This window comes from Orbicella franksi, chromosome 15 (assembly GCF_964199315.1).
Source record: "Orbicella franksi chromosome 15, jaOrbFran1.1, whole genome shotgun sequence".
NCBI classification, from domain to species: domain Eukaryota; kingdom Metazoa; phylum Cnidaria; class Anthozoa; order Scleractinia; family Merulinidae; genus Orbicella; species Orbicella franksi.
The window spans coordinates 19,566,350-19,593,754 of record NC_138159.1 but is presented as its reverse complement, the minus strand read 5'-3'; the positions used below and the strand labels follow the sequence as shown (position 1 = coordinate 19,593,754).

At 40.8% G+C, this 27,405-nt stretch overlaps 1 protein-coding gene across 1 annotated transcript; it reads right to left on the bottom strand.

Annotated features, from left to right (window-relative positions):
* Positions 1–1,963: 1,963 nt before the first annotated feature.
* On the bottom strand, positions 1,964–26,825 carry LOC145469081 (protein PTHB1-like). Its single transcript, XM_081452739.1, has 26 exons — positions 26,375–26,825; positions 25,278–25,416; positions 24,281–24,345; positions 23,219–23,332; positions 22,217–22,391; positions 21,300–21,381; positions 20,673–20,760; positions 19,797–19,892; positions 19,003–19,132; positions 18,511–18,631; positions 14,847–14,907; positions 14,659–14,735; positions 14,020–14,070; positions 13,033–13,141; positions 12,799–12,906; positions 11,719–11,807; positions 11,128–11,179; positions 8,951–9,043; positions 8,327–8,421; positions 7,788–7,868; positions 7,392–7,544; positions 6,539–6,639; positions 5,781–5,862; positions 4,988–5,066; positions 4,074–4,280; positions 1,964–3,872 (listed from the first exon to the last, which is right to left on the bottom strand). The coding sequence occupies exons 1-26, from the start codon at positions 26,484–26,486 to the stop codon at positions 3,622–3,624; spliced, it is 2,811 nt and encodes a 936-aa protein (XP_081308865.1). The 5' UTR covers positions 26,487–26,825; the 3' UTR covers positions 1,964–3,621.
* Between the last annotated feature and the right edge of the window lie 580 nt (positions 26,826–27,405).

Below are 27,405 nucleotides of genomic sequence, written 5' to 3'. Positions count from 1 at the left end.
TGTTGTCCTCAAGGGTAAGATTCCAGTTTGATATCCGGCAATAGATAGGTCACTTCTCCCTCATTTCTGAGAAAATCTTCTTCATCATCATTAACAATGAACTTTTTGGATAAGCGTCACAAGTCGATCGACCCTCTCCTTCAGTAGCGCAGCTTCGTCGGTCCGTTTTCTATTCTTGTGCACCGTGTTTGCTCAAAATCCCGCTCGGTAAAAACCCGATTTTTGAAAATCGATCACGACCTCAATCCCAACCAACTCATAAATTGTTGTCATAAAGTCGACGATCTCGTATTCGTCAGACTGGAGGTCGTTGTTTCGCTTCGCGCTCTTAAAGTTCTTAATAATGATTGACAGGAGTATGTTGACCAGGATGAAGACCACCCCTATACTGTAGAAGAAGAACGTCATCGGACCCAGGACTCTGTTGGCTCGCTCCAAGCTAACATAACTGAACTTGCTAACATATGACTCTGATGAGGGTTTCTACAGTGGTGACAAAGTGTGAAATTTGTACAGTTCGTGTGAGAACACTAGGTAGCAGCAATGGGAAAATCCGACAAAAACCAGGCTGGAAATGATTCCCAAATTAAGCATTTCCTTCGCAGCGCATTTCAAGGTGGATCCAAGAAGAGACATACGACGGTTGAAGCAAAATAAACGGAGAAATTTCACCGAGATGATCAAAACTAAAATGCATAGACATAACCGAACAATTGATCAACCAGTGCGAGATGGTGGAAATCCACAAATTCTTGACGATTCTCTCGAAAAGCCCTCTTCGTGAGTCCGTCACGCCTAGCCCGAACCTGATAAAATACAGAACGATACTGGTCCAAGACAAACCTAACAGCGCCATTTCAACCCATGTCCAGAACGCAGTCATGCATTCTTTTAGATTTATCTTGAGGAGACTTTTGAACTGGCGGTGAGTAAACAGAAGGATGAATATAACAAACAAAGCTTCGCAGATCAAGACAAACAAGAAGAAATTCCAAATTACCCACATAGCGGTCAGTGGGTGTGGAAAGCACTTCTATGAATGATACATCACCACCGGCGGCCGTGAGCTCTAAAAGCAAATTCATCACACAGTAGAAACTGGGAGTTCACTTCGCAGACACCATACCTAAAAATCGCGCTTTTAGGCTCACTAACGCACCTTCTTTGGTAACCCAGCTACGATCTGACGTCCCTTTATACCGTAGAATTTTAAAAGGCTATCATGGCGGCAATATTAGGACACTAACAATGAAAACATTTCTGTAAGCCAATATGGCCGTTGTGTACAACCTCGACTCTCCTGTTGACAACTATATGGCCCCGACATTGAAATTTACAATTGAAATAAACTTTTAATGTACGGACACTCAGGTGGCATCCATATTATTAATGATAGTTAATGCTGGGTGGATCGGATGATAAGAATTTTATCAACAAACCAAGTGTAGCCATGCATAAGGTGGAAGATAGATCAATCAAGCCTATTTTTTTTTTATATATTTCCTCGGAAATCTAGATATACCTCTTACGGTGAGTTTTTCACTCGTCGACCAGTTATGGAGCCACCACGGGACGACGGTTTCAAAGAGGAGAAGAGATTGAGGCGAGACAATTAGTATACAGCTCTCCCCCAAGCCCTTCTCGACAACACCGCCTTCGTTGCGTATACACAGTAGTAGTCGGACCTTAAAGAAAGACTTCCTGGAAGGTCAGGCAAGCACTCTAAACTTTAGATGTGTTCATTGTTACTCGAGACTGAGCACCTTTCCTGACAACAGGCTCTTGATTCTTACAACCTACTGTGGCTTTGTTCAGCCGGGGTGCGGGTACTCCGAGGGAATTTTTTTTGGAAGGGGGGGCGGGAGGTTGCTGAAAAATAAGTACGGTCGCATTCTACTTTAGCAAAGGATCAGCACGCCCCTAAGAAAAGTTAAAATATAAAATTAATGCGACTGAACGCCTCAACATTTGTAACTGTCTTTAATTTATCGAGACATCCGAGTTCTATAAATATCTAACAATAAAACAGTCCAAGCGGCTTGCCAATGGCCATTTTGAAGATGTCACGCAATATCAACAATTTTTCGTATTTTTCATATACACAAAAAATCACCTCCATAGGTTAATTTATCATGCTGAATTTAGAACATATGCGAAGTTTCACAAGAATCCCTTACAAACGCATGGAGACATGGGACCCCAAGCTTGCCGGTTTCCACAAAGAAATGCCAGGGGTAGCGCTTGCCTCCAAGCCAACATTTTCTTTTGTAAAAATTGACACGTTTGGGGTCCCCATATAGGGCCATATTTACGTAAGTTTGCAACGGATTCTTACGAAACTTCGCATATTTCTTAAATTCTGCAGGATAAATTGAGCGGCGAGGCGTATTTTTTCTACAAATGGTCCATTTGGAGCGCAATTATGTTTAACTACGGGATTCGTGAGCGCAATGACAAAACTTGAAAGCTACAGCATGTCACAATACTCAGAGTGGTTTTTCTTATTTACAAAATTGCTTTCAAACTGTACTAGAAATCATAAACTTCCAAGGTAGAAAAACAACAACAAAATAAGATTACAAAGTTAAATAAAGCGAAAGAAAACAGGTATGGTTTACGATCGAGGAAGATTAAGACGGAAATAGAACAACTAACTTGAGAGTCGACTAACTTGAAAGTCAGAGAATCGCTGGGAATAGACTGTTCTCAGCCTCTCTATTTACGCACGCGAAAGAAAAAGCGAGCGTAGCACGCACGAAACACGCGGGGGTGAGGGGTGAGTTGGTCTCCACCCCCTACCCAGTCAAGTCTTGCGTTTTGCGCTGGCTTCCAGTTCTCTCGCGATTCTATCTGCGCGTTCAACGATCGAATAAAATCCGAGAAAATAGAGGGCTGTGAACAGTCTACGCTGATAATTGAAAACCCAGTGGATTATAACTATTGAGATGAGGTGAAACTCGTATAGTACAACATTCTACAACTTTACAATACAGACACATTTCATGTCTTATACGACGCTGTACAATCATGTATTACATTAGCTGTACATTAAGTTATTTTTCGAACACCTAACATCAATTTGAAGCACACTTTATCTTGACTTAATCTTTTTACACAAAATTATTTGGTCACCGTAATCGTGAGCTACACTATGTCTGAAAGAGCTCTTTGACCAGAGAAATATTACATGCCAGGAAATATCTTACCAATTCATGATACATTTAAATTAATTATTGTAAGGATAAAAACAAATTTACTCCATAAGAATTGGCAGCACGGGGCATGATGACAAAAACTTTTAAGAATACCAAAGGATCGAGATGAGTATGACGGAATATCATGTCACACACACTGCTTGCATCATGAATGGTTTCCGGATACGAATGTGAAGGTAAAATGGCTATAATGATTATGAGAAGAATTATGAGAAGAAACATCAATATTATTACTACGTCAAAACTGTTTCTTAGTGCGTTACGCAACGTTACGTGACAACTCTTGAAGCGACGTTTCGAGGATTGACTGTGCGACGTTGTGTGACAACTGCGTAATTCTGGGTGACAACTAAGACAAAAAATGACTGTTACGTTGCGTGACAATCCGAAGAGTAACTAAGCTGCGTTACAACGCTCTTTCGTGATCTTCGGGCAAACCATTCGTCACGGAAGCCGCCCCAATTCCCTTGAGTACCATACTTTCCTCTTCAGACCCAGGTGTCACCAGCACCCTCTTGTTCAAATCTGGAAGAGGTTTCCTGGAGTGGTTCAGTTGCGGTAAGCGCTGCGGTAGTTTTCCGCCACTTGACAAGGACTCCGTGTCGGAGATCTCGGACGAGCGGTCAACGTCGGCTGTGGAGGGCGCGGATGAGCTATCTGTAAATAAAGACAAAGTTAGGAATTCGAATTCTCCTTAAATTCTTACTGTTACACTAAGATAATTAGTTTTGAGAAGTTAGTGGTGTATCCAGATAATACACCCTAGTTGGTGAAATCGTTGTTTCTCATCACCTCTTCCCTTGACAGTATATTAAACTCGTAAGGAGAAATAACCTACCGATCAGTATTGAGAGTTACCTGTCTCGTCCTCTTCCTCCTGAATCTCGCTCAGGGGTTCCAGGGGCATGACTGCCTTCTGTTGTTGCTGTTGGACAGGGGGTTCCCCAGTCTGTGACGACATCGACAAATCAAGCTTGCCGCCTTTGTTAAGGCGATCACACATCAATGCGATGTGTTTCTTTAGTTTGCTAGTGTCTGGAGGAATCTTCATGGCAGAAACACCAACTACAAGCAAACGCAAAGGACATTGACTATCGCTAAACACAAATAGACACTAGAAACGTTTCTTTGATGCATCAAAATCATTGGATCTGGCACTGAAGTGTTTCAGCAGAGCTCTAGAAGGGTTTCGTAATGAAAAAAGGACATATTACTTTTCTTCTTTCACACAGATTGACGTTTTGAGACATCTAACTAACACCTCCTCAGCCCGGATACAAGCTCCTAACACAACATTTTCAATATTTTCTTATTAACTTTCAGTAACTAATTAGTAAATACTGATGGGAGTAAAGTACAGGAGCGGGTTGTGCGAAAGGTGTACAACTATATCCACCGGATAAATCGCTATCCAGCAGATAGCGTGGTTTGTTTTGTTAACTTTTAGCCACTGGACAGCAATTTATCCAGCGGATAGCGTTATCCACCTTTTAAACAATGGAGCCTGAAGTCCCATGTAAAGGATTTATCTTCAGCTCCATACAAAGCATCGTGGCAACACTCGTAAAGTTCCCGATTATATTTTAACAATCAAAGAATAGCACAAGCGGTCAATAATACAGTTATCACGCCAACAAGCTTAAGGCGTGATCGGTTGCTCAGTAACTTCGTAACGTAAGCTGCGGGTTCAGCCCGGCATTAGAGACCCGAGCTGATCATCAACTGGTACTTATTCCCCCTAATGAAAGAGCGGTTCCTAAATGAATACGAACCCGCTTGATCTTTAGCACTTTTCGCTAGACAGGTCCGCAATAGGTGCGTAATGGCGGCGTCTGTAATTTCTTCCCAGCCCTAAGGGAAAGTAAACAAACAAACGTGAAATTAACTTCATCCTTTAACGGTCACTGTAAGTCAGCCTTCAAAAGATAAAGTATCAGTCGCACAAGAATACAGTATCTACAGGAGCCGATGACCAGGGGAGTTCATATGCCCCCTATCCGTATATCCGTAATGTCACGTATCCCGTACTAAGCTATTTTTAGTAACAGTTTTTAGCAGTCGTTTATTTGATACCAGCTTTCGTTGAATAGCTCACTCAGTCCTTACACTTGTTAAATCTGTGAGTAGGTCGTTGTTTTGGGTTAATAGTCGGTCGAAATTGATTCTTTTTTACTGATTGCTCACAGCAGGGATTTAAGAGGGCTTTCAAGGACTTATAATAATAATATTATAATAATAATATCTTATCTAATGACATACATTGTGAAATTATGGCCAAATTTCATACAACTATCATAGTTACGTAGACGCTTCACCATTTGAGAGCGAACCACGATTTTCCAGCCCCAAATTTACTGTTAAGGACTTCCAACACGTTGAATTTTTGGACTTTCAAGTTGCGTACGAATACTGCCGAAGGACTAAATAAATTACAATATTTAGAGAGGCAGACTACATGTAGTACAGATAATCCCCGTCTTATTTATTCTAAGACGCTTGATATACGGGGTCGAAATGGCGGATATCTGTTACTAGTTACGGGTAAGTAGTGTTTAAACAACATACCTGCTCCTCTGATTCGGATACGTCTGGTGATAGCGCTGTCTGCAGTACCTCGAAGTCCTGATCCGCCATGTTAGTCCATAGCCTGCAAAGATATAAACAAACGAGATCATTTTTTAAAGCATAACAAAGATGGTTTTTTTTTTTCGGCAAAGTATTCCAAGTTGCAGATTGCCTCACTTTACTTTGACTAGCTTCCATGTGTGAATTATGAATTTAATATTGTATTTTCGCACTGTTTACAGGGGTTTCATTAAGGGCCGGGCACGGGGCAAATTGACCGGCTGTGACGATGATTTTGCCCACGTGGTTTGACCAGCAAGAGTAAAGTTTTTCTTATAGAGAAGTTCAAGATCAGCTTAAAAAGCATTGCCTGCCTGTGAAAAACGGTTACCCTCCTGCTGGAAACGTGTATGTATTTGCATCGAACACTCCAGAGGCAGAGTTCAGTAATCTTTGCATTTTTCCTTTGTTTAGTTGGCATATTTAGATAAGATCTTAGCTGCGCGGCGATGCGTAAAAAGTAGTTTGAGTTTCTTTTTCTACTAAAAACGAAAGAATTTATCGGACGTGATGTCTCTCACTTGTGGCCTTATGCTCCACTCGTGAAGGAGCGAAGAGGATGAGTGAGTGAGTGATGTCTCTCACAAAATCGACAGATTCGATCCCGACCAAGACTTGATCCACATCAAGAGTTGGCATTTCCAAGCCCAGATTTCACCATTTAGTTTAACATTAGCCTCTAAAGTGACTGAGCTTACTTGATGAGGAAATTTAAGAGTCGCGTCCCGCACGACAAGTTATAAGCAGCTGTCTCGATGGCTCGCTCACATTCCTCCTCGGCCTCGCCTAACGCTAAGAGCTAAAGAGAGGATAAAGGTAAACACTTACAACACAGTAATCACGAGGAACTTACCACATTGTATACCAAAATAACACTCCCAAAACTAACAGAGCCTTTGGCCGAAGAAGTTTGAAATATCAATTCTCCTGAATGCCAAATGGTTGCCAGATATATTTTAATATGAGTTCTGAGCCTCCCAAGAAGAGATTATAAGATAATTGACCTTTTTAGCTTGGGCCCATTTCAGACCATATGAAATGGTCGCATGTGTATGAATGAATAACCTTAAGATTGATAACAGAACAGTTAATTTTAAGATGGATAAAAGAACAATTCTCTAGAGAATACCACGTGGTCTGTAATGGCAAAACAAACCGCCCAAGCTAAAAGGGTCTATTACGCACACAACTGAAGCTTTTATCACTTACCAAAAGTATTTCTTTCTTTTTCTTTCTTTTCATGATTGGGGCTAAACAATTACCTTACTGATTCGATAGGCTTAGATTTTATTTGCTTGTGGATCCTTTTCTATTGGTATAACAACTGGTGTTCGAGCGGTTTTCAATTGAGTGCCAAAACTACTAAGGCAATTGAAATACTCAATTGAAAACCGCCGTACTCCTAATCGGCTTTACCAATTAAACAAAGATGATCATAAATGATGATTCTCTATATTCTCATCACCTGTCTACTTAACAGCGTATAAACAGTGTGAGGAGAAACTAGACCTTCATCACTCGTCATTAATCCGCCACTCTTAAATTGATTACCTGTCTGTAAGTCCCATCCAACAGTGTGTCGAGGTTCGCAAGTGGTGCCGGGGTCTTGTCCTTGAATCTTGTCAACAATCTTCTCTGGATTGCTCGAAACTGTTGAGCCCGCTGTGTTAACAGCTCGCGATATTGTGCCTGGTTACGACGTTGCTGTGAATAACAAACGTGCAACATGCGTGTTATTTGATTATCACCTGCCCCACACGTCCACACACGCACATGACTACAAAATGTCTCCACAAATAAGAACCTGCTTGATGATGCTCGGCTGAACAGGTTCATATATTTTTGGGTATTAAAATGGCAAATTTCTGCCAGCAGGTTCTCAAACAACCGGATATTACTGTAGTCACAATTTCAACTGAAAGAGAAACGAAAAAGGAAAACATTTACCTCAAAGTGTGCATCTATGAGTTCGTAATACTCCTGGAGCGGTAACGGGCCCATGAAAGAAGCACGGAACTGAACAGACTCCTACAAAGAAATTCAAACAAAGTCATTAAAACCAGTCGCAAATCTTTGTACAGTTCCCGACCATTTTCCGACTCTTATTGTCTAACAAAAAAATGGTACGAGTGTTTCCGAGTACTGCGAACGTTTGGGATGTGTCAAATTAAATAACTAAGCTTCTGTAATTTAAACACGGCGTACCACTATATGGATCGCAAATCTTCGTAAAGTTCCCGAAAACTTTTCGATTCTTATTATCGAATAATGAAATGTCACGAGTGTTTCCGAGTACATGAACTGCGAACGTTTGGGACGAGTCAAATTAAATAGAGCACCTTCTCGAACTACAACTGCGAGTTCATTCTGACCCAACTAAAAAAGCTAGAAAAGATACAGCCGTTGAAATTTCCGTTCAAGAACAATTACGCATCCATCTAATCAATAACAATTATTCATGGAAGCAGTTGAAGTTTTAACTGCACCTTGTTTTTCTTGAAGTGCGTGTCTAGCCGCTTGCAAAGCTCGTGCAGAATGAGCCACATTCCCTGAAACACATCACACTGGATTCTGTATCTCTCTGTGGAGCAAAGAAACAAATCGAATATTTAACAATTATTCAAAGAGCGGGCGTTAGATAAGAGAAGGTAGATAGCCAACGAGGCCCTACGGGCCTCGTTGGCTATAACCATCTCGTATCCAGCAAGCGCGAGTACAATGGCCGTTTCTGAGTTGTCCTTTGCCTCTGTAGAAAAAAGAGTCTCTGAGCGAAACAGATCATATGTAAAAGTGTTTCATCCACACCTTCAGTTCCAAACCGGCAAGTCAAACTCATTTACATGAAAAAGTTTTTCATAAGGACTAGTTTTGAAATTGAGACAAAAGGCAAACTCGGAAATGGCCAAATACATTGTGCAATTTTTTCAACGAGTGAGTCTTGTCACATGGAAGTACGAAGTGTTCCAGCAGACAGAGAAGAATGGAGGTGCTCTGTAGTAGATTGAGGCCTTATGTGACACCTATTCACGAAAGAGATAGGTGACGGTGAGGGGATAGGAGTCTTGTCACATGGTTAAGAATTGTTAGATATCAAGTCGGAGTACACATACGTGATGTTTTTGAAGCGAGGATAGTGACAACCGGTCCAGAAAAGTACTGGATACCAACTGCTGCCATTGGAATTACAGCATCGTTTACCATATCTACAGGAATAAAAACAAATGATGGATGAAAATGGTGACCAACATGTAGATAAAGGAGGCAATTTCTTGAAGGGAGGCCTTGTTCATCAAGATTTACCCAAGGACAACCCGCGAGCAAGCTCTCTCATTTTGCAGAATAGCACAGGGCACCCAACCCGAACTTCAAACTCGGGCTTAATATTTATGAGATTGCCCATATATATGGGTTATTGACCAAGCTTGTTCAGTCAAGATGACTGAATATTGACGCAAAAAAAAGAATGAGGCCAATATCCAGCCATCCTAACCGAAAAAGCTTGGTCAATAAAAAATTTACTGAGGAAAAACAACACTTTATTCTTGTGGGAACAGCGGGTACTCCCGAGTGAGCAAGATAGAGCCATCTTGCCCGCTCAGGTAAGCCAATCACAGCACAGGATTCCGTTCACTTTTCCCGCTCAAGGAGCTAGCCATATTATACTGTATTTTAGTTCAATCTTGCATGGTTGGGGCATATTAAGATCGAGAAACTTTGTCTCCTAAACGCGACTAGCTGGCGATAAGTGTAAAACACCAAGTGTTTCGTGCAAATAAAAGTTATGTACTTGGGTGTTAGGGTGTTAAGCTACTAATGTTATTGCGTGTTAGGATATTAGGGTACTAGGGTACTAGGGTATTGGGGTACTAGGTTACTAGGGTATTAGGGTATTAGGGTACTAGGGTATTAGGGTACAAAGGTTTTCGGGTATTAGAGTATTACGGTGTTAGGGTGTTAGGGTATTAGGCTACTATGATATTAGAGTATTAGGGTACAAGGGGGTTAGGGTGCTAGGGTGTTAGGGTATTAGGGTATTACGGTACTAAGGTGTTAGGGTATTAGGGTATTAGGGTATTAGGGCATTAGGATGTAAGGGTATTAGCATATTAGAAGATTAGGGTACTAGGATGTTAGGGTATTAGGGTATTAGGATGTTAGGGTATTAGCATATTAGAATATTAGGGTATTAGGGTCTTAGGGTACTAGGGTGTTAAGGTATTAGGGTGTCAGGGTATTGCAGTACTAGGGTGTTAGAGTATTAGGGTGTTAGGGTATTAGCGTATTAGGGTGCTAGGGTATTAGGGTGTTGTTAGGATATTAGGGCACTAAGGTAATAGGGTATTAGGGTATTAAGGTATTAGGGTATTAGGGTATTAGGGTATTAGGGTACTTAAGGGTACTAGGGTTTTAGGGTGTTAGGGTATTAGGGTACTAGGGTGTTAGAGTGTTCGGGTATTAGGGTGTTAGGGTATTATGATGTTAGGGTATTAGAATATTACGGTATTTGAGTATTAGGGTGTTAGGGTATTAGGGTATTAGAATACAAGGGTATTAGAGTATTAGGGTATTAAGGTGTTAGGGCACTAGGGTATTAGGGTATTAGGGCACTAGGGTTTTAGGGTTTGAAGGCATGAGGGCATGAGGGCATGAGGGCATGAGGGCATGAGGGCATGAGGGCATGAGGGCATGAGGGCATGAGGGCATGAGGGCATGAGGGCATGAGGGCATGAGGGCATGAGGGCATGAGGGCATGAGGGCATGAGGGCATGAGGGCATGAGGGCATGAGGGCATGAGGGCATGAGGGCATGAGGGCATGAGGGCATGAGGGCATGAGGGCATGAGGGTATGAGGGTATTGGAGGCTCGGTGGCCTCATGGTTAGTGCGCTCGACTCCGGATCGAGCGGTCCGCGTTCGAGCCCTGGTCGGGGTCACTGTGTTGTGTTCTTGGGCAAGACAATTAACTCTCACAGTGCCTTTCTCCACCCAGGAGTATAAATGGGTATCGGCAAATTGTTGGGGAAACCTACCAAATTGCGGGGGAGTGACCTGCGATGGACCAGCATCCCGTCCAGGAGGAGTAGAAATACTCCTAGCCGCTTCATGCTACAGAGACCGTAATAAGCTCCGGCAGCTATGAGCCAGTGGCTAAAAGGCTTCACTTTTTACTATTAGGGTATTAGGGTATTAGGGTATTAGGGTATTAGGGTATTAGGGTATTAGAGCCTCTGAAATCACACATGTGTCACGCAAATAGTGGAGGTATAGGACAAACGAATATCACTTACCAGGAAATATTTCAGCCAGGTTCACAGGGGGTTTGTTGGTATCTACGGTTAACTGCAAGAAAAATCAAAACAAGCTAGTTTTCTTCAAGGTCTGTTCTTTCACTGCAGGGCTCCTACTCATAGAGCTGGAAGAAAATTTCCTGAATTTTACTCATGAAACGAGGCACCTTTTCACTGCACTTTGCTTTATAACTAGTCTGTGTCTAAAACTCATATTTCTTACCGAAAATAGCAAAAAGACTATGTAATTCAATTGGCATTTCTAGAGAAAAATCTACTTCCAATCTGCATTTTATCAGAGGCATATTGTTGAGTCAAATCTCCTCAAATCCAATCAAACAGACGTACTAAAGAACTAAAGGACTACAAAACTCAAACCTAACCTGGAAAACTGAATCACCCACTTCCAGTTACTGGTGAAAAAAATTAAAGTTTTGCCGACGTGGCTCAGGAATTCCCTTTTAGAACTGTTCTCAGCTTTTTTCGAACTTTAAGAACAACTTGGCCTTTTTCCTTTATTTAGCCCCGGACTGAATTTCAGATCTTAAACGGCATTTTTTTTTTTAAATATCTTTTGTTTTAACTTCTCACCTTATGATTAGCATTTTTCACTGGTTGACAACCCTTACAGACCACCGCTAATGGAAAGTGTATATCAGCTTGGGCGACACGCGGAGCTTCTGTGAACAGGATAAGGTAAGGAAAAAAGTTATCAATGAACATCTTATTTACACTCGTCAATAACAGATTCGTTTACGACTGCAATTTACAAAAACCTAAACAAAGTAGCTTTCGTGCTATTGTTTAGACGTTAGAAACATTTAGTGTGTCCGCACATCCTCTATCTTGTCTTGAGTTCGTTGAGATCGCAAGCTTAGCAAAATATAAACCCGGCGCGTGGGATATGAACGAGCCAAAACGCGAGGGGCTGATGCGGGAAAAGAAAAACATTGCACTCGAGGAAAAATATCTAGTACATGTAGCACAAAAATAAACGTGTTTGGACACACTAACACCATTAGAACATTGACATTTTTAACATATCTTATAGCATGGTTTCAAAGGTTACAAGACTTACTAATCCTTTTGAAGAAATGACACTGATGTAACTTAGCAAGTGCCTACAAAAGTTCAATCTCTCCTTAAGAGAGCACAATGGCGGCATCTACAACAAAACGTCGCTTTCCGTAATTCGGCAATGAACTTTATTGTGAATCTTCCGGGTAGTAACTTCCCGCAAAAGTTGTGAAGACTGAACTGAACTAATCTTTTGGATAGATCAAGGAATTACCTGTAACATTTGTTTTTTCCCTTTTCGATGCACTTTTGCACATTTTGGGCGCAAATTTACCTCGGAGTCTGAATAATTGTTTCGGGTATTTTATCCTTCTGGTTTGCTATGCATAAAATTTTATTCCCCTCAGTGTTGGCGGTTTGTGGTGGATATTTACCTCGCCGCTTCGTGGATCGGTAAATATCCACCACTACACACCGCCACTGCGGGGAATAATTGTTTTTTAAATATTATAACCTATCACTGAGAAGCGCTAGTCGGTTCTCAGAGATTCACGTCATCAGAGTGGAATTTCCCGTATGAATTTTGGACTCCCCTCAAAAGCGTTCAGAAACTGGCACCGAAAAGAGACAAGTGTTTCTTCAGACTAAACTCACCGGAGTTTGTAACGTATGTGGCTGTGACTTGAGCTTTTAACGAACAAGGAATGGAACCACCACGAGAATAAAATGAAATCTCGGCAGACACGGGTTCACTTCTGTCTCCTGAAAAACAAACACACAAAGGAAAAACATGTAAAAGAAAAGGTTGCTACTATTGATCCCAGACGTTAAGGGAACTATGCCACAACATGTGAATCTTGGCAAATTTAGGATAAACGTTTTACTCACCGATTATGGGGAAGACTATCGATGACCTGTTGCACATGATGGGGGGACTGGAAATGACACTAAGGACAACATTTTCTATCGGACTTGGAGCTTGAGACTTGAGAGTGACCTGGGACGAGAAAGACATCACGTGACACACACTTTGTAACAATGCTGCAAATACAGGCGGTATCTAGTCAGATCAGTCAACTCAAGGTCAAATCGTTACAAGTTAGATCGTTCCACAAAAAAGTCAGTTCCACAATAAAGTTAGACTACGAGTAGTCCCTCTTTCGCTTATTTCACGCGGTCACTTTTTCCGCGCGGTTTATTCACGGTCTCGCTCGATGGACTAAGCGAAAGAGGGACTACTGGTAGTCTACAATTAAGTAAGATCATTCCACTTATAGTTAGATAAAAGATGCAGACAGATAGTCTGATCACTTCACTGATGGCAGACAGATAGACAGACAGACTGATTGACTGATTGACTGATTGACAGATAGACAGCTAGACAGTTGCACACATGGACAAACAATTTATACACTGGTTATGCAACGCTTTTGAGTGGCATACCATGGAATATCCCACGAGTCACTTGTATTTTCACGGCATACACACGAACCCACGAAAGGGCATAACTACTTTATACCACGCCATAGAAAATACAGTGGCCAACACAGTCAAAGCAGCATACGCGCGGCGCATGATGGGAAGGTTGGGTTAAACAACTACTTTCCTGTATTCTGATTGGCTGTATTTTCTATGGCATGGAATGATTGTAGATGAGTTTATTTATACACAGTGCTTCTTTTAGAATACAGAAAATGCTAAATTACATGTACGAGTCTCCCTAACTCCACATTCTCAGAGTTATCAATTCTAGGAACTTACATCAACATAAACACAGCAACACATGACAATGTCTGGGTGAGGAGATAAACGACAGCTGTGCATGTATTGATCACGCTAGCAACTACATGTAAGAAGGTTAATGTGTCGCCTTACCGTGACTGTGATTGATGGGAATGACTCGTCACAATCATCAATTGTACTTTGCTGTGAATACAAATAATACACACCCTGTTGCAAGCTGAACAAATCTTCAACCAGTAAATAGATTGTAAAACAGTCACTATTATTCGCTTGAAATATCCATGTGCCATCTGCAAAGTCGCAAGGTTTATGGAGATGGCGACCACAGCACTGACTTCTATGGAATCAATGTCACATTTCATCCACCAAACTCATGCTGAAATGCAGTCTAACTGGTACATAAAATGAAACTGAAAAACTACAGGTTACAGTTAGTGAAATACTCAGATAGGACTAAATGAACTGCCCATGACAATAATTGTACTATAGGAGGGTCAAGTGAGTTTAAATGAAGTTTGGTTTCTTCAGGAGCAAGGGAAGTCTGTTTATGACAATTAAGTGTGTCTACATTATAGACTGAGGTATATGTACATGTATGTACTGTTAACAATAGCCGTAATAGGAATTTTGTTTAAAGATATTAAATGATCTATGATACTCGGGTCATGGTATCATTAATAGAAGATTATGCATGATTTCTGAATACACCTGATACGATTTGTAGGTATGAAATAATTATTCAAAAAATTTGCCTGTACAGTGGTCACTTACTGACACAGAATCTAGGCTTGTTGGTATATGCACAGATATGAGAAGGTCTTCTTTTTGTTGTGCTCGCGGTAAAAGTTCTGTAGAAAAGATCCGCAAGATCAAAATAAGCATGATGTTCATGTAAGTACAGCATCAAATACATGTCCATTCAATTATTCCCACCAAAGGAAAATAATCCTTTTACCTACCTGAGCTAATTGTAGACTCCTTGATTTCTTTTTGCAGCTCTTTCATTTCAACATCAGCCTCCTGAAACCCAAAATCATACAACATAAATTAAAATGTCAAATAAAGATGACATGTTGGCAATTAAATGAGCTACATCACTGTTTGCTCATCTTGAAAAGTTAAGCCTAAATTTTTCAAGTTCATCTGGTTTGTGATCCATGTAAATCTTCTCCATTCATAACCATCCTTGTTCCTTTATGGTTTATTATTATCTATCTGGTGTTTTTCTACCTTAATAACCTACTATTTTCAGGTTTTCTTCAAGTTACAGTAATGTTTTCAATGCCAAAATAAATCAAAATGCTGTGACTGAGCTCCTTTAACATGATGAGACTCTTTACCACTAGGTAGAAAAGGTTTACATGTTTGTGTACATGAAGATGATAATTTTTCAAAAAGATGTGTTCCTGAGATATTAGAGAGGTTAAGCATGACGTTTACGGCAAACAGCAAACGGCAAACGGCAAAAATGAAACTTTTACTGTCTCTCTTCAGCTGTGTGTACAGTAGGGTCAAATTATTTGTATTTGCAATGAATAGTAGGACACGTTATTCCAATTTTGTGTGCTTTATTTACGGATTAGAAGATCAGTTTTACGAGGCCCTGGAGGAGACAGTGTCCCAAATCCCCTGCTCCGAAAGCCTATACCTGCTAGGCGACTTCAACGCACGCGTTGGATCCCACTGGCAAGCATGGCCCACCTGTCTCGGCCACTTTGGTGTTGGCAAGCTGAGTGAGAAGGGTCAGAGACTGTTGGAACTCTGCTGCCACCATGACCTCTGCATTACCAACAGCTACTTCAAGAGCAAGGAGCTGCACAAAGTGTCTTGGAGACATCCCCGGTCCCGCCACTGGCACCAGCTAGACCATGTCATCACCAGGAGAGCGGACCTCAGCAGCGTCCTTCACACACAAAGCTACCACAGCGCAGACTGTGACTCGGATCACTCCGTCATTGGCAGCAAGATCAGGCTGAAGTCGCGTAAGATCCATCATGCCAAGTCTAAGGGTCGCCCTCGCATCAACACCTGCGCTACTGCCGAACCAGCCAAGGCTCAGAGTTTCGCCGAGACCCTTCAGAAGAAGCTTGCTGACCAGCCTACAACCGAAGACATGGACACCAAATGGTCTCACCTCCGCGTCGCTATTTACGACTCGGCCATGTCCGCTTTCAGGAGAAAAGAGCGCAAGAATGCTGACTGGTTTGAGGCGCATTGGGATGAAATGCAGCCAGTCACGGAAGCCAAAAGGATAGCCCTGCTGGCATACAAGCAGAACTCTTGCCATAGCACACGCGACCCCCTCAGAGTAGCTAAGAGCAAAGCCCAACAGACCGCCTGCCGCTGTGCTAATGTGTACTGGCAGAACCTGTGCGCCAAGATCCAGACAGCCGTCGACTGTGGCTACACCAAAGGGATGTACAAGGGGATCAAGACGGCCACCAGCCCCATGAGCATCAAAACAGCACTGCTCAAAGCGAAGTCTGGCGAAGTCATCACCGACCAGAGCAAGCAGCTGCAGCATTGGGTCGAGCACTATCTCGAGCTCTACTTGACCCAGAACATCGTGACAGACGCTGCCCTTGATGCCTTGTCCGGACTTCAAGCCATGGAGGAGCTAGACGTGATGCCCACACTAGAGGAGCTCAGCAAAGCCATCGACAACCTCGCCTGTGGCAAGGCGCCAGGGTTGGACAGCATACCAGCAGAAGTCCTAAAGCATGGCAAACCTTCCATCCTCCAGCCGCTTCACGAGCTCCTCTGCCATTGCTGGGAGAAAGGACACATCCCACAAGACATGAGAGATGCTAGTATAGTCACCCTTTACAAAAACAAGGGTGACTGAAGCGATTGTAATAACTATCACGGCATTTCACTCCTCAGCATTGTAGGCAAAGTCTTTGCACGTGTCGCACTGGATCGCCTGCAGAGTCTTGCTTCGCGAGTTTATCCAGAGTCCCAGTGTGGCTTCAGAGCCGGCAGATCCACAGTAGATATGATCTTCTCCCTCCGCCAGCTGCAGGAGAAGTGTCGGGAGCAGCAGCAGCCATTGTTCCTCACTTTTGCGGACCTGACCAAAGCCTTCGACCTGGTCAGTCGTAATGGGCTCTTCCAAATCCTTCAGAAGATCGGCTGCCCACCAAAACTCCTCGCCCTCATCACCGCCTTCCACAAGGACATGCAGAGCACCGTCTGCTTTGATGGAGCCACCTCGGATGCCTTCCCAGTCAGCAGTGGAGTAAAGCAGGGCTGCATTTTGGCACCAACCCTGTTCGGGATTTTCTTCTCGATGTTACTCCACTACGCCTTTGCCGATTGCTCGGAGGGTGTATACATTCAGACGAGGTCAGATGGCAAGCTTTTCAACACTGCCAGGCTCCAAGGCAGCCGGCGTTATGGCCAAACTCAACAAGAGAGTGTGGATTAATGACCTGTTGAGCAAGAGGACCAAGCTGCAAGTCTACTGATCTTGTGTCCTTTCCACTCTCCTTTACGGAAGCGAGTCGTGGCCCACATACGCCAGACAAGAGAAGCGGCTCAACGGGTTCCACCTCCGCTGCCTTCGGCGTCTCCTTCAGATCAAATGACAGGACAGAGTCTCCAACACCAATGTTCTTCAACGAGCCGACATGCCGAGCATCCCTACACTACTCATCCAAAGACGCCTACGGTGGCTCGGTCATGTTCACCGTATGGAACTCGATCACTTGCCAAGGCAAGTCCTCTACGGGGAACTGTGGGAGGGCGCCCGACGCGTGGGCTGGCCACTCCTTCGCTTTAAGGATGTTTGCAAGCGTGACCTGCGACTCGCTGAATTCAATCCCAATACCTGGGAGGTCCTCGCGCAAGACCGAGGAGGGGGCACTCAGGGCTGAGACGAAGGCCAGGGCCGAGGCGACAATCAAGCGGGCGGCGAGAAAGGAACAACAAGTATCAGTTCGTGAGGCCACCAACTACATCTGTACCAGCTGCAACAAAGACTGCCACTCAAGAATCGGGCTTTTGAGTCACTCAAGAGCCTGTCGACACTGATACGCTGACCATCGCCTCTCCGAGATGAGGATGCCATATAGAAGAAAAGAATTCAAAATCACAAGTTGTCTTTGCTGTTTGCCGTCTGCCGTCAACGTCATGCTTAACCTCTTGATTATTGCAGAGGCATTATGAGAGAGTTTAAGGGGAGTGGAGAAATGGATGGGAGGTAAAAACAAAGATCATGATAAACCAAAATTTTAGTAACTGCTTTAACAATAACGGTTGGACACTACGTGTACATGTAGTCAGAATGATAAACTGTTATGAACCTGAAGGGTTTTTGCATGGCAGTAGTCTTGTTGGTACAGTATGTACTACAGTACATGCAGATTTTGAACTCCCCTTATATTCTACCCTAAAGTTTTTTCTATGTACACAGAAAATGTCCTTTATGACATTGAAAGGTCCTGCATGGATGCAGTAAACAGGGGGTTTAGGAGGATGTACAGGGTCAGGCAATGGTAAAATGAGAACTGCCCAATCGCAGCCCTTCCCGCCCAACCCTTCCCTCAATCCTCATCTCCACCCCCCTCCCCCTAAAGAGGTGCACTTTTACCTGCATTCCTGCAAACCAATAATTGTGCTTACCTCATAATTAATATCCCTAGCTTCAGGAGCTGGCGTCACCATCATTGAGGGATCGGTTCCCAGATACGCACAGTGTACATAGCCTGTATCATCAAGGGTCACTATTACACCTTGTAGTTCTCTGGATTACAAATCGACAAGAAACAACAAACTTAGTGTGAAAAACTGTAATACAATACTACACCCAGCCAATGGTCAATGACTGGCAAGAATGGGGACCATGTCAAAGTTTAAAAATTTTCATAAAAAAAAAACAGTATTCCTTAAGTAATGAGGTTCATTACGGGCTGGCCAGCAGGCCAATTGGAAAACATCCCTTAATCCCATAGGAAGCCAAGGTATAAAGCTGACAAGTTAATTTCTGTTCTGAATTTTTCAAACTTTTCATATCACCTTGGGATAGAGGAACACCATTATAAACAATCATGTTTTTTTTTTGTCAAAAAAATAACTAAGTGTTATTCCTCAGATACTAATCAGTTGCTAACTTACTGAAATGATGCTACTTTGACAGAAACAGGGATGTGGGGAAGCTGTGCAGCCCACGCTAGTGCAACATCTTGGTAAATCATCAAAGTTTTGTTGAAGGTTGCAATCAGAGCATTTACACTCCCTTCAACCACTGAAATCAAATTTGTACAAATCACAGGGATTAGTAAGATCAGCAATATCTCAGCAACTGTTCACTGACTGGCTAAAAGCTCTGCATAAAGAACACATGTTTGAATCTTATGAAGTGCACATTAAACACTTTACATTATCTATATGCCATAATTTTTTTTTTTTTTTTTTACATAAAATGTTTACAATTTGTCAATGTTACTCATAACTATGCATTGTCCAATTTTATTTTAATAGGTACTGCAAGTTAATCGATCTATGATTCTTTGGAAATCACATCCCTAAGAAAATAATACACAAATATCATTTTACTGTGAATGTGGGAGAGTTTATTAAATGCATTGCCTAGTTATTAGGTGTCTGCATACAGGCCAAGTGGTCCATCAGGCCAGCACTTATCTCCCAGTTTCAGTAGCATGAAGTGACTAGGAGTATTTCTACTGCCCCCTGGGAGTAGAAATACATATATGTACACCTGGGTGGAGAGAGAGACACTGTGAGAGTAAAGTGTCCTGCCTAAGAACACAACACAATGTCTCCGGCCAAACTTTGAACCTGGACTGCTTGATCCGGAGGCAAGTACACTATAACCATGAGGCCACTGCACCCCCACTACAAGTCATTGCCAAGTTATTGCCCATATTTTATTAGATTAATTTTCTTACCTGAAGCATATGGGATAAAACAACTGGGATTGTATTCAAATTTTTTCATGAATCTCACTGATCCATTATCATTGAGACAGAACAGTGAGCGCTCACCTGCAAGCCAAAACATTCTGACATCAATAAACAAATTCAGCATGATGCAACCTTAAGATAAAATAAACTAAGACAGGAGATCACAGTGTCTCTAAAACTAACCCTCTTACAAGCAGTGTCAGCATTAGTTTTTGCAATCAAAGCATCCTGGGTCCCTCAGCTTCAAAATTCTAGTGGTCCTGTACAATATTTAGCATCCTCATAAATTGAATGTCTGAAAAAAAAGTCCCTTTTGGTGCCATTTTTCATCCGAAGGTTTTTACATCATAACCCTCACAGGAGAGAGAGAGAGAGAGAGAGAGAGAGAGAAAGTCTCGAGGCAATCTAATTTGGCTGCCATGTTGAGTCCTTTGTATGTTTATTCAAGTTTATTAACAAGCGTCTTCAATAATATTGAATTCACTTTCCTTTTCTTGGATTAAAGTCAAGGCCTTTAGGAGTAAGACTGCTTTTATACAATTTGGTAACTTATTTTTTCTTTCACATTTTCTTCTGCTATTTGATGTTATTCAAATTTCATTTAATTCTGTGCATCCAAAGGATGCGACAGGCCCTGTGTTTGTTCATCCTATGAAAGTTTAATGCGTATATATAGTATTCGCACAATTTGTGCGTAAATGTGAACTCTGTGTACAAGTGTTTTAATACTACAAGGATTAGCTCCCAGTGCAGTCCATTTCAGTGTACAAATGAAAACAATCTGTGTATGTAAATATTTGTAGTGGGAAACAATAATTGATTTCTTGTAAGTTGTTTACTAGTAACTAAAAATACTCTCACCTAAGACAAATATTGAAATTGGTGCATATGTACTACTGAAAACAACTATGTCTATTGCATGCTCTCCAATATTTGCTGTCCAGTCCATCTGCAAAATACAACAATGAGAAATTTATACTTCTGAATCACAATTATTTGAATATTGGTCGAGGCATAAATTTCTATATTATTTTAATTTAATATTATTATCACTATTAATTAAGTTTAACACCAGTTAATACAAATTAATACTAAGGAATACAGAAAGTAATTACACGTCGCAATTCATCAATATTATAATAAATAAAGCCTCTTGCACATAATAAGTACGTCAGAATAAATAAAAGTAAATAAAGACAGGTACATTTACATTGTGCAAGTATGAACACATACATGTACATAGAAAATGTAATGGCAGCATGGATATTACCTTTAATTAAAATGACAGAACAAAGCTGAAACATTTTCTGCTGTAGTCCTACAACTTATGGCACAAATTACACTGCATGAGGTGTTGTGAGTTGAAAATATATGAATTTACAGCTGTGTGGTAATTTTTATAGAATTAATTTAGGCGAACTTCATTCTATATTTAGTCTGACATTCATATTTAATGTAAAGTTTTGCTATCACTCAGGTTTTAAGTACCGTTAATTTTTTTCCTGAGACTTTTTTATTTCCAATGTCCTCTTTTGTATTAGCGTCAGTAGCAACAGCTAGAGTCTGGTATCTGCAAAAACAAAACAAGACAAAATTTAACAGTTGCAGCCAATTGTTTCAGCAGTGGTGATGTCTTGAATTTACCATTAGCCAACACCTTCAAAAGATGTGTGAGATTTGACATAGAACATACCATACCATACTGATTACTTAACGGGCTCAAGTCCCACTCTGACCACTAAGCTGGAGTTGTTTCTCAGTAGACCTTAGTTCAACTCCTTGGTCATGCTTGTAAATAGCCCTCGTCTGATCTGACTCCCGCCAGTCGAGATTTTTAAGACTATTAATATGTTTATTCCAAATAATTTTATTTCTTTTTTCAGTTTAAGTGTCACGACTGAGAACAAGCCAGTTGACGCTAAGCGCACCGACCACTATAAAGTAACGTTCCACATTTAACAACAACATAGCTCTGCAAAAAATCTGAAGTATCTCGGGGTGATTGCTTGTTGCAAGGTAAAAATTAATTAAACACAAGTTATAACCAAACAGATACCCACACGTCAAATATCATTTTCACAATGGGGGCACCTATTGGGAAGGGGTGCTTAATAAAAAGTAAAAACAATCAAATTTTAATGAAGGGAAATTGATTAATAAAAGGGGGCAATTGCAGGGATTTCATTAAGGGCCAGGCATCGGGCAAATTGACTGGCTGCAAGGATGATTTTGCCCACCTGGTTTCACAATCTAGGGAAAAGATTTTCTTATAAAGAAGTTCAGTTCAAAACATTTTGCAAACCTGTGAGAACCAGTCGCCCTCCTGATGAAAAAGTTAATGAAACCCCCGCAATTGGTTGGAAAGAAGGTTCTAAACTGAATCAGTTATTTATTAATTTTCTCACTTGTATGATTCCACCACTCTTGATGAACTACATGTCAGGAATGAATCAGTCTTTCCAATATAACTCAAGGGACCAGGTAACAGAAAACCAGGAAGAAATCTTCCAAAAGCAAAACTCTCTTGTTCAAAGAACGACAACATGCCATCCATGGACTGAATGCAAATGAAATCCTTACCTAAAAAACAACTGTATGTGTTTAATAGACAAATAAAAGGTACTAATGTGGACTTTTTTCAGGAACACGTACATGTGCATGTACTAACTGCTTATTAACTGGAAAACCTCAAACTGAGTACTTGCTGCGTTGACCGAGTGACAGTGAGGTCAATAGGGCAAGGCCAAGGTTTTGAGATTTTCCCACAGGGACCAAACGTCTGATGTTAATTTAAGTTGTTCATTATAATTTATGGCTTTCTGTTTTGTTTTTGCAGGCCTGTAATCATACTATGGATATTACAAGAAAATAATTATGCCCTAGAGCTAGCCAATCAGAGTGCACGCTATAATTTCTGCTACAATCACAAGCCATGTAATAAATGTATGTAATGAGAGAGAAGATAAATTGGATACAATTCTACCTAAGTAGAACAATAATAATTGCTAGTTTTCACTGTCATGCCATCAAAAATATAAATCATAACCATTCAATAAACAAAGTCAAGAATCTGGGATATGATGGATGATTGATATATAAACCTCACAAAGATCTAGGTCTGGGGGTTTTCATTCGCAAGTTATTTGGAGAAGCATTTCACCCAGATTTATTGAGCTTTGTATGGAGACGCCATGTTGGTGTCCATTTAGATGAGCACCAACGAGGGTGAAAGGTGCAAAAAACCTTGGTCTTTTCCTACTAACAAAAATCATCACAATGCCAGGATCAAGTTAAAGTGCTTTGTGCAACAGAAACTGAAGTTACATGGGCCAGTGCACTTGGAAAATAACTAATTTTTGCTCAGCTCACTTTATTACATATAGCTAGTAACTGTGAGAGACACTTACTTTTGACACCACCAAAAGGTCCATATGTCATATTGTAAGCTGTTCTTTCCAAAATGTGTTCATACATCAGTTTAAGGGTGTAGTGATTTCCATGCTCGACAGCTCCTGAAATAACTGTTGAAAAAAGAACAAAACGTATGTACATGTGTTTAGTAGATTTCACATGTATTTTTTAGTAATTAAACAACAAAAAAAAAATGTTCCTACAAATGACCTTGCAGTCCTGGAGAAGTTGCCATTCAGACCAGGACTTTCCAGGATTTTAAGGACAGTACAATTTCTTTTATTCAATGTATATTCAGGAACCAGCACATAACAAAATGGGCCCACCAGCAGAAATCTGTCTTTCACCAAATATTGTCTCAGAATCATGTTGTACACAGCTTTTGTTGTGAGAACTATTTGATTCTTCTAAAGTTGTAGAAACTACATTGTACCTTGTAACATCAGAAAACAAAATTATCTTTGGAATGGACCAATTACTAGCAAAATACATTGGGTGCTTACTGTTTAGCCAAAAACTCTGGAAAATTTTGGTTGAAAGTCAAATACAACAGAGATTTTCTGGAAAATCCATTCTGAAATTACAGACTGCCTCCAGAGGTAGTCGTCTTTTTCTGTTCGATACAGAACAGCAGAAATCTCCTTGCCATTTGCTAAATTCTTCAGATTCCAGTCTCTCATCAGCCAAAAACAGTTACAGAAAATCAAATGGAAATGGAAAGAGCCATCTCATTCGTTTGGTTTACTGATATTGGAAAAACCCTTATCACTATTCACCAGTCATCTTAACTGGTTTATTCTGACAAATGGTAAGCACCCATTTTGTACAATAACTTCACTATACAGTGTAATGAATCTTGTATAATATAGCTGAAGTTTAGTTGAATACATTGTATATCGTGCACTATTATTAGATGATTCATGGTCACATGGCAATGGCTAAATATTTCGTCCCAGGAAATATCAAGATTCTGAGGGAAAACAAAACTAACTGTTTCCCTCGGGACTAGTAATTAATGAGTATAATTCACACTTGTAAGCAGATTGTTGGTGGTTTACCTGACACACTATACACAGCTAGTTTTCTTGGATGAAGAACAGCTAAATGGAGCTGATCCAATCCTCTGAAATTCAAAAAAAAATGTATCATTTTGAATTCCTTATAAATTATATTTATTTTATTTTGACCAAGCAAAAGAGAGACTGTTTAGAGACTAGTCTCTTAAGTCTTTCACCATATCAAGATGTATCTACAATGTATGTACCAACTAGCCTGCATGGCAGGCTGTAGACGGGAAGGGAAAGGGTCAAAATGAGTGCAGGGGGAGGGATGGCCTGCAAGGACGCTATTGTTTTCTTTGTTTTTTTTGTCCACCAGACAAACGTAAAAATCCTGATTGTTCAGATTTAATGAATTACTCAATCCGTCGTTCTGACTGGTCAGCCACCTGTTATTCAAGAGCATGGGGACCTCACATTCACATTCAACATGGCAGATAAATCAAGGGATCGTTTCAAACTACTTTTAGAGGAAACGCTACCATCTTTGGAAGCAATCATTATATTTACCAGTACACAGGTACACAATTGTATTTACATGTGCCCTAGGTGGAGAAATGCACTGTAAGGGTCATGAGAGTCTCGCCCAAGAACAAGACATTTATAATGGTGTTAGCCACTGCTCAAAACCAGCTGGCTCAATTGAGAGTCAGGTGCACTAACCAGGGCTAGGTCATTCACAAGCCAGTTAATGTTAACCCAGGACTAAACGCTAACCAAATCATTAATTTTTCTTACATAAAAATGTTTTTCACTGCTGATGTTTTGTGTAGGTTGAGACTACTCAAACTCAGAACAGAAGGACAAACAAAATAAACTGACAAACATATTGAAAAGTAACAACACTGAAATCAAAATTCTCCCTAAATGGTGCATTAGCTTGATCGGGCTTTGAACAACTGGCACAAACTACCAAGTCTCCCCCTTGTAAATGTGTTAGTGATTCAATTAAACATAAATCAGTCTATAAATTAAAGAGCACAAATTATCTTCTTACGACACAAATCTGCCAGCTTCCACTTGTAATATTGGTTGCTGTAACTGAACCTCCAACATAAGGTCATCTGGTTTGAAATGAGGTGGCTTGGGACAATATATTCGAAGGATGCCATGAAAACTACCTACTATTATTTTATCTGAAATACAAAACAAAAGATTAATTTATAGTATCAGTTTTAATAACAAAAATTGAAGCTATTTGCAATAATGAGTCACCTCATGATGACTTATTGACTATGTGTTGTTATACAGTTAACTCAGCAGAGAATTTTACAGATTTCAAAATTACATTAACAATATTTAGAGAGGAATCCACATCAGCCTTAGCTGGTTGTCATGCAAGTCCTCTATCAGGTTGAACTGTAAATTATTGAAGATGTTGGTTCTTGTAGAGGGAGGAAAACCGGAGAACCTGTAGAAAAACCCTCGGAGCAAGGAGAGAACCAACAACAAACTTAACCCACATATAGCACCGGGCCAGAATCAAACCTGGACTACACTGGTGGGAAGCGAGCACTGTCACCACTGCACTACACAAATATCAGTCGGTCTGTACTCACGACCTCGGTCAAGATTCTCCCATACAAACCTCCAGCTCGGTTAATAAGAGCTAAGTACCAAAAAAATTACAATTTGCTATTTTATCAGGGATTAAGTCAGGAAAATAAATATTAAAATATCTATATATATCGTGCAAGTTTAGTTTCTTCGACCGCCCAAAATTGTGGTTTCTTATCAATTAACGTTCATTATTTTTAAGATCTCCAATCTACGAATAAAATATCAACATAAACACAGCATAATGTCGTTAGCAACGAGCCTAACTGAACTTAGCTCGAGTTTATATGAAAGCTGACAATTATAAACTAAATTTTCACGTCAGTATAAAAAATTGTGTCAAGGAAAACTTCGATATTGTAAACATTTATAAATACGTACAGGATAACTCCTAACATGATTCCTAAGTAGCCTAAAACAAGGTAATAAAGCTCCTTGTGTCATTCCATGAAAACCCATGTCATGACATGTTACCTACGTAGAAATGTGTTACAGCCCTGTAACTTTATACAGAAACAAAACCAGAAGTCACCTTACCAAACTGTAAGCCATTATTGTCGATGTTTGCTACACACAAGCATCCTAAATCGAATTCCTCGTCGCTGCCAGCGTACGTCGCCCACCAATCCCTCGCTTTGAACAGCGACATGTTGGAGAGGAAGGATTTGTTGTACCGCGGTTACTCAAACAAAGTCACGTGACTGGTGCTGAAGCCGATTGTCTTTACTTCCCGATCGACTCTACGAGGACTTTCCGATTTTTTACCGACGGAATTTTTTCCGACGATGACAAGAAACAAAATTTTGCATTTTCGAGTCAAACTATCTTTGTTTTCCCACCAAACTGAAGAAATTATAGGGAATTTCTGTTTACAACGCAAACCATTCTTAGCAGTATGCAGGATGCCGTAAACTTCCGCTTATAAGCCGCCCATCCCCGTTTATAAGTTCACCGATATGGTACCCAATTTTGCCACAAAATTGACGTCAATTTGTTAACCAATGATTGGGCAGGTGTTTGATACCGTGATTTTGGCATCAACCGATATAGGAGTGGTTATAATGACCCAGGGAGGGGACCCAGGGGAGAGTAATTCAGCACGAGAAAATTCAGGTATTTTACTATAGGAAAATTGCTCTACAGAAGTTTATACATAAGATAATAACGCGCGACGGGAGCCCATCACTCCTGAATCAGGTTTGCAGAATGACATGTACATTTCTATAGCACTGATGTCATCCAAAACAGGAACGGCCTTGAATGGTTTCGTGGTTTTGAACAGTAAACAACAGTCCGCATCAAAAAGATTTTTTATAAAAATGAATTTAGTCGTCAATTAAATGCTTTTCAGAAGAAATAGCAAAATGCTACCGTATTCACTCCCCCTTCCCCGTATCCCTATCTACCCTGGAAATCCTCTGGAAGGGAAAAAATTGTCACTTGTGCAACCCGCGGTTTATTTTCGCGCCCTTTTCTTCTGCTTGTGAGTCGCTGACCAATCAGACGCTTTGTAGCTTATGACGTTGATCGAGGGGAAAAAATTATTTCTTTTCTCTGCTTTTCTTACG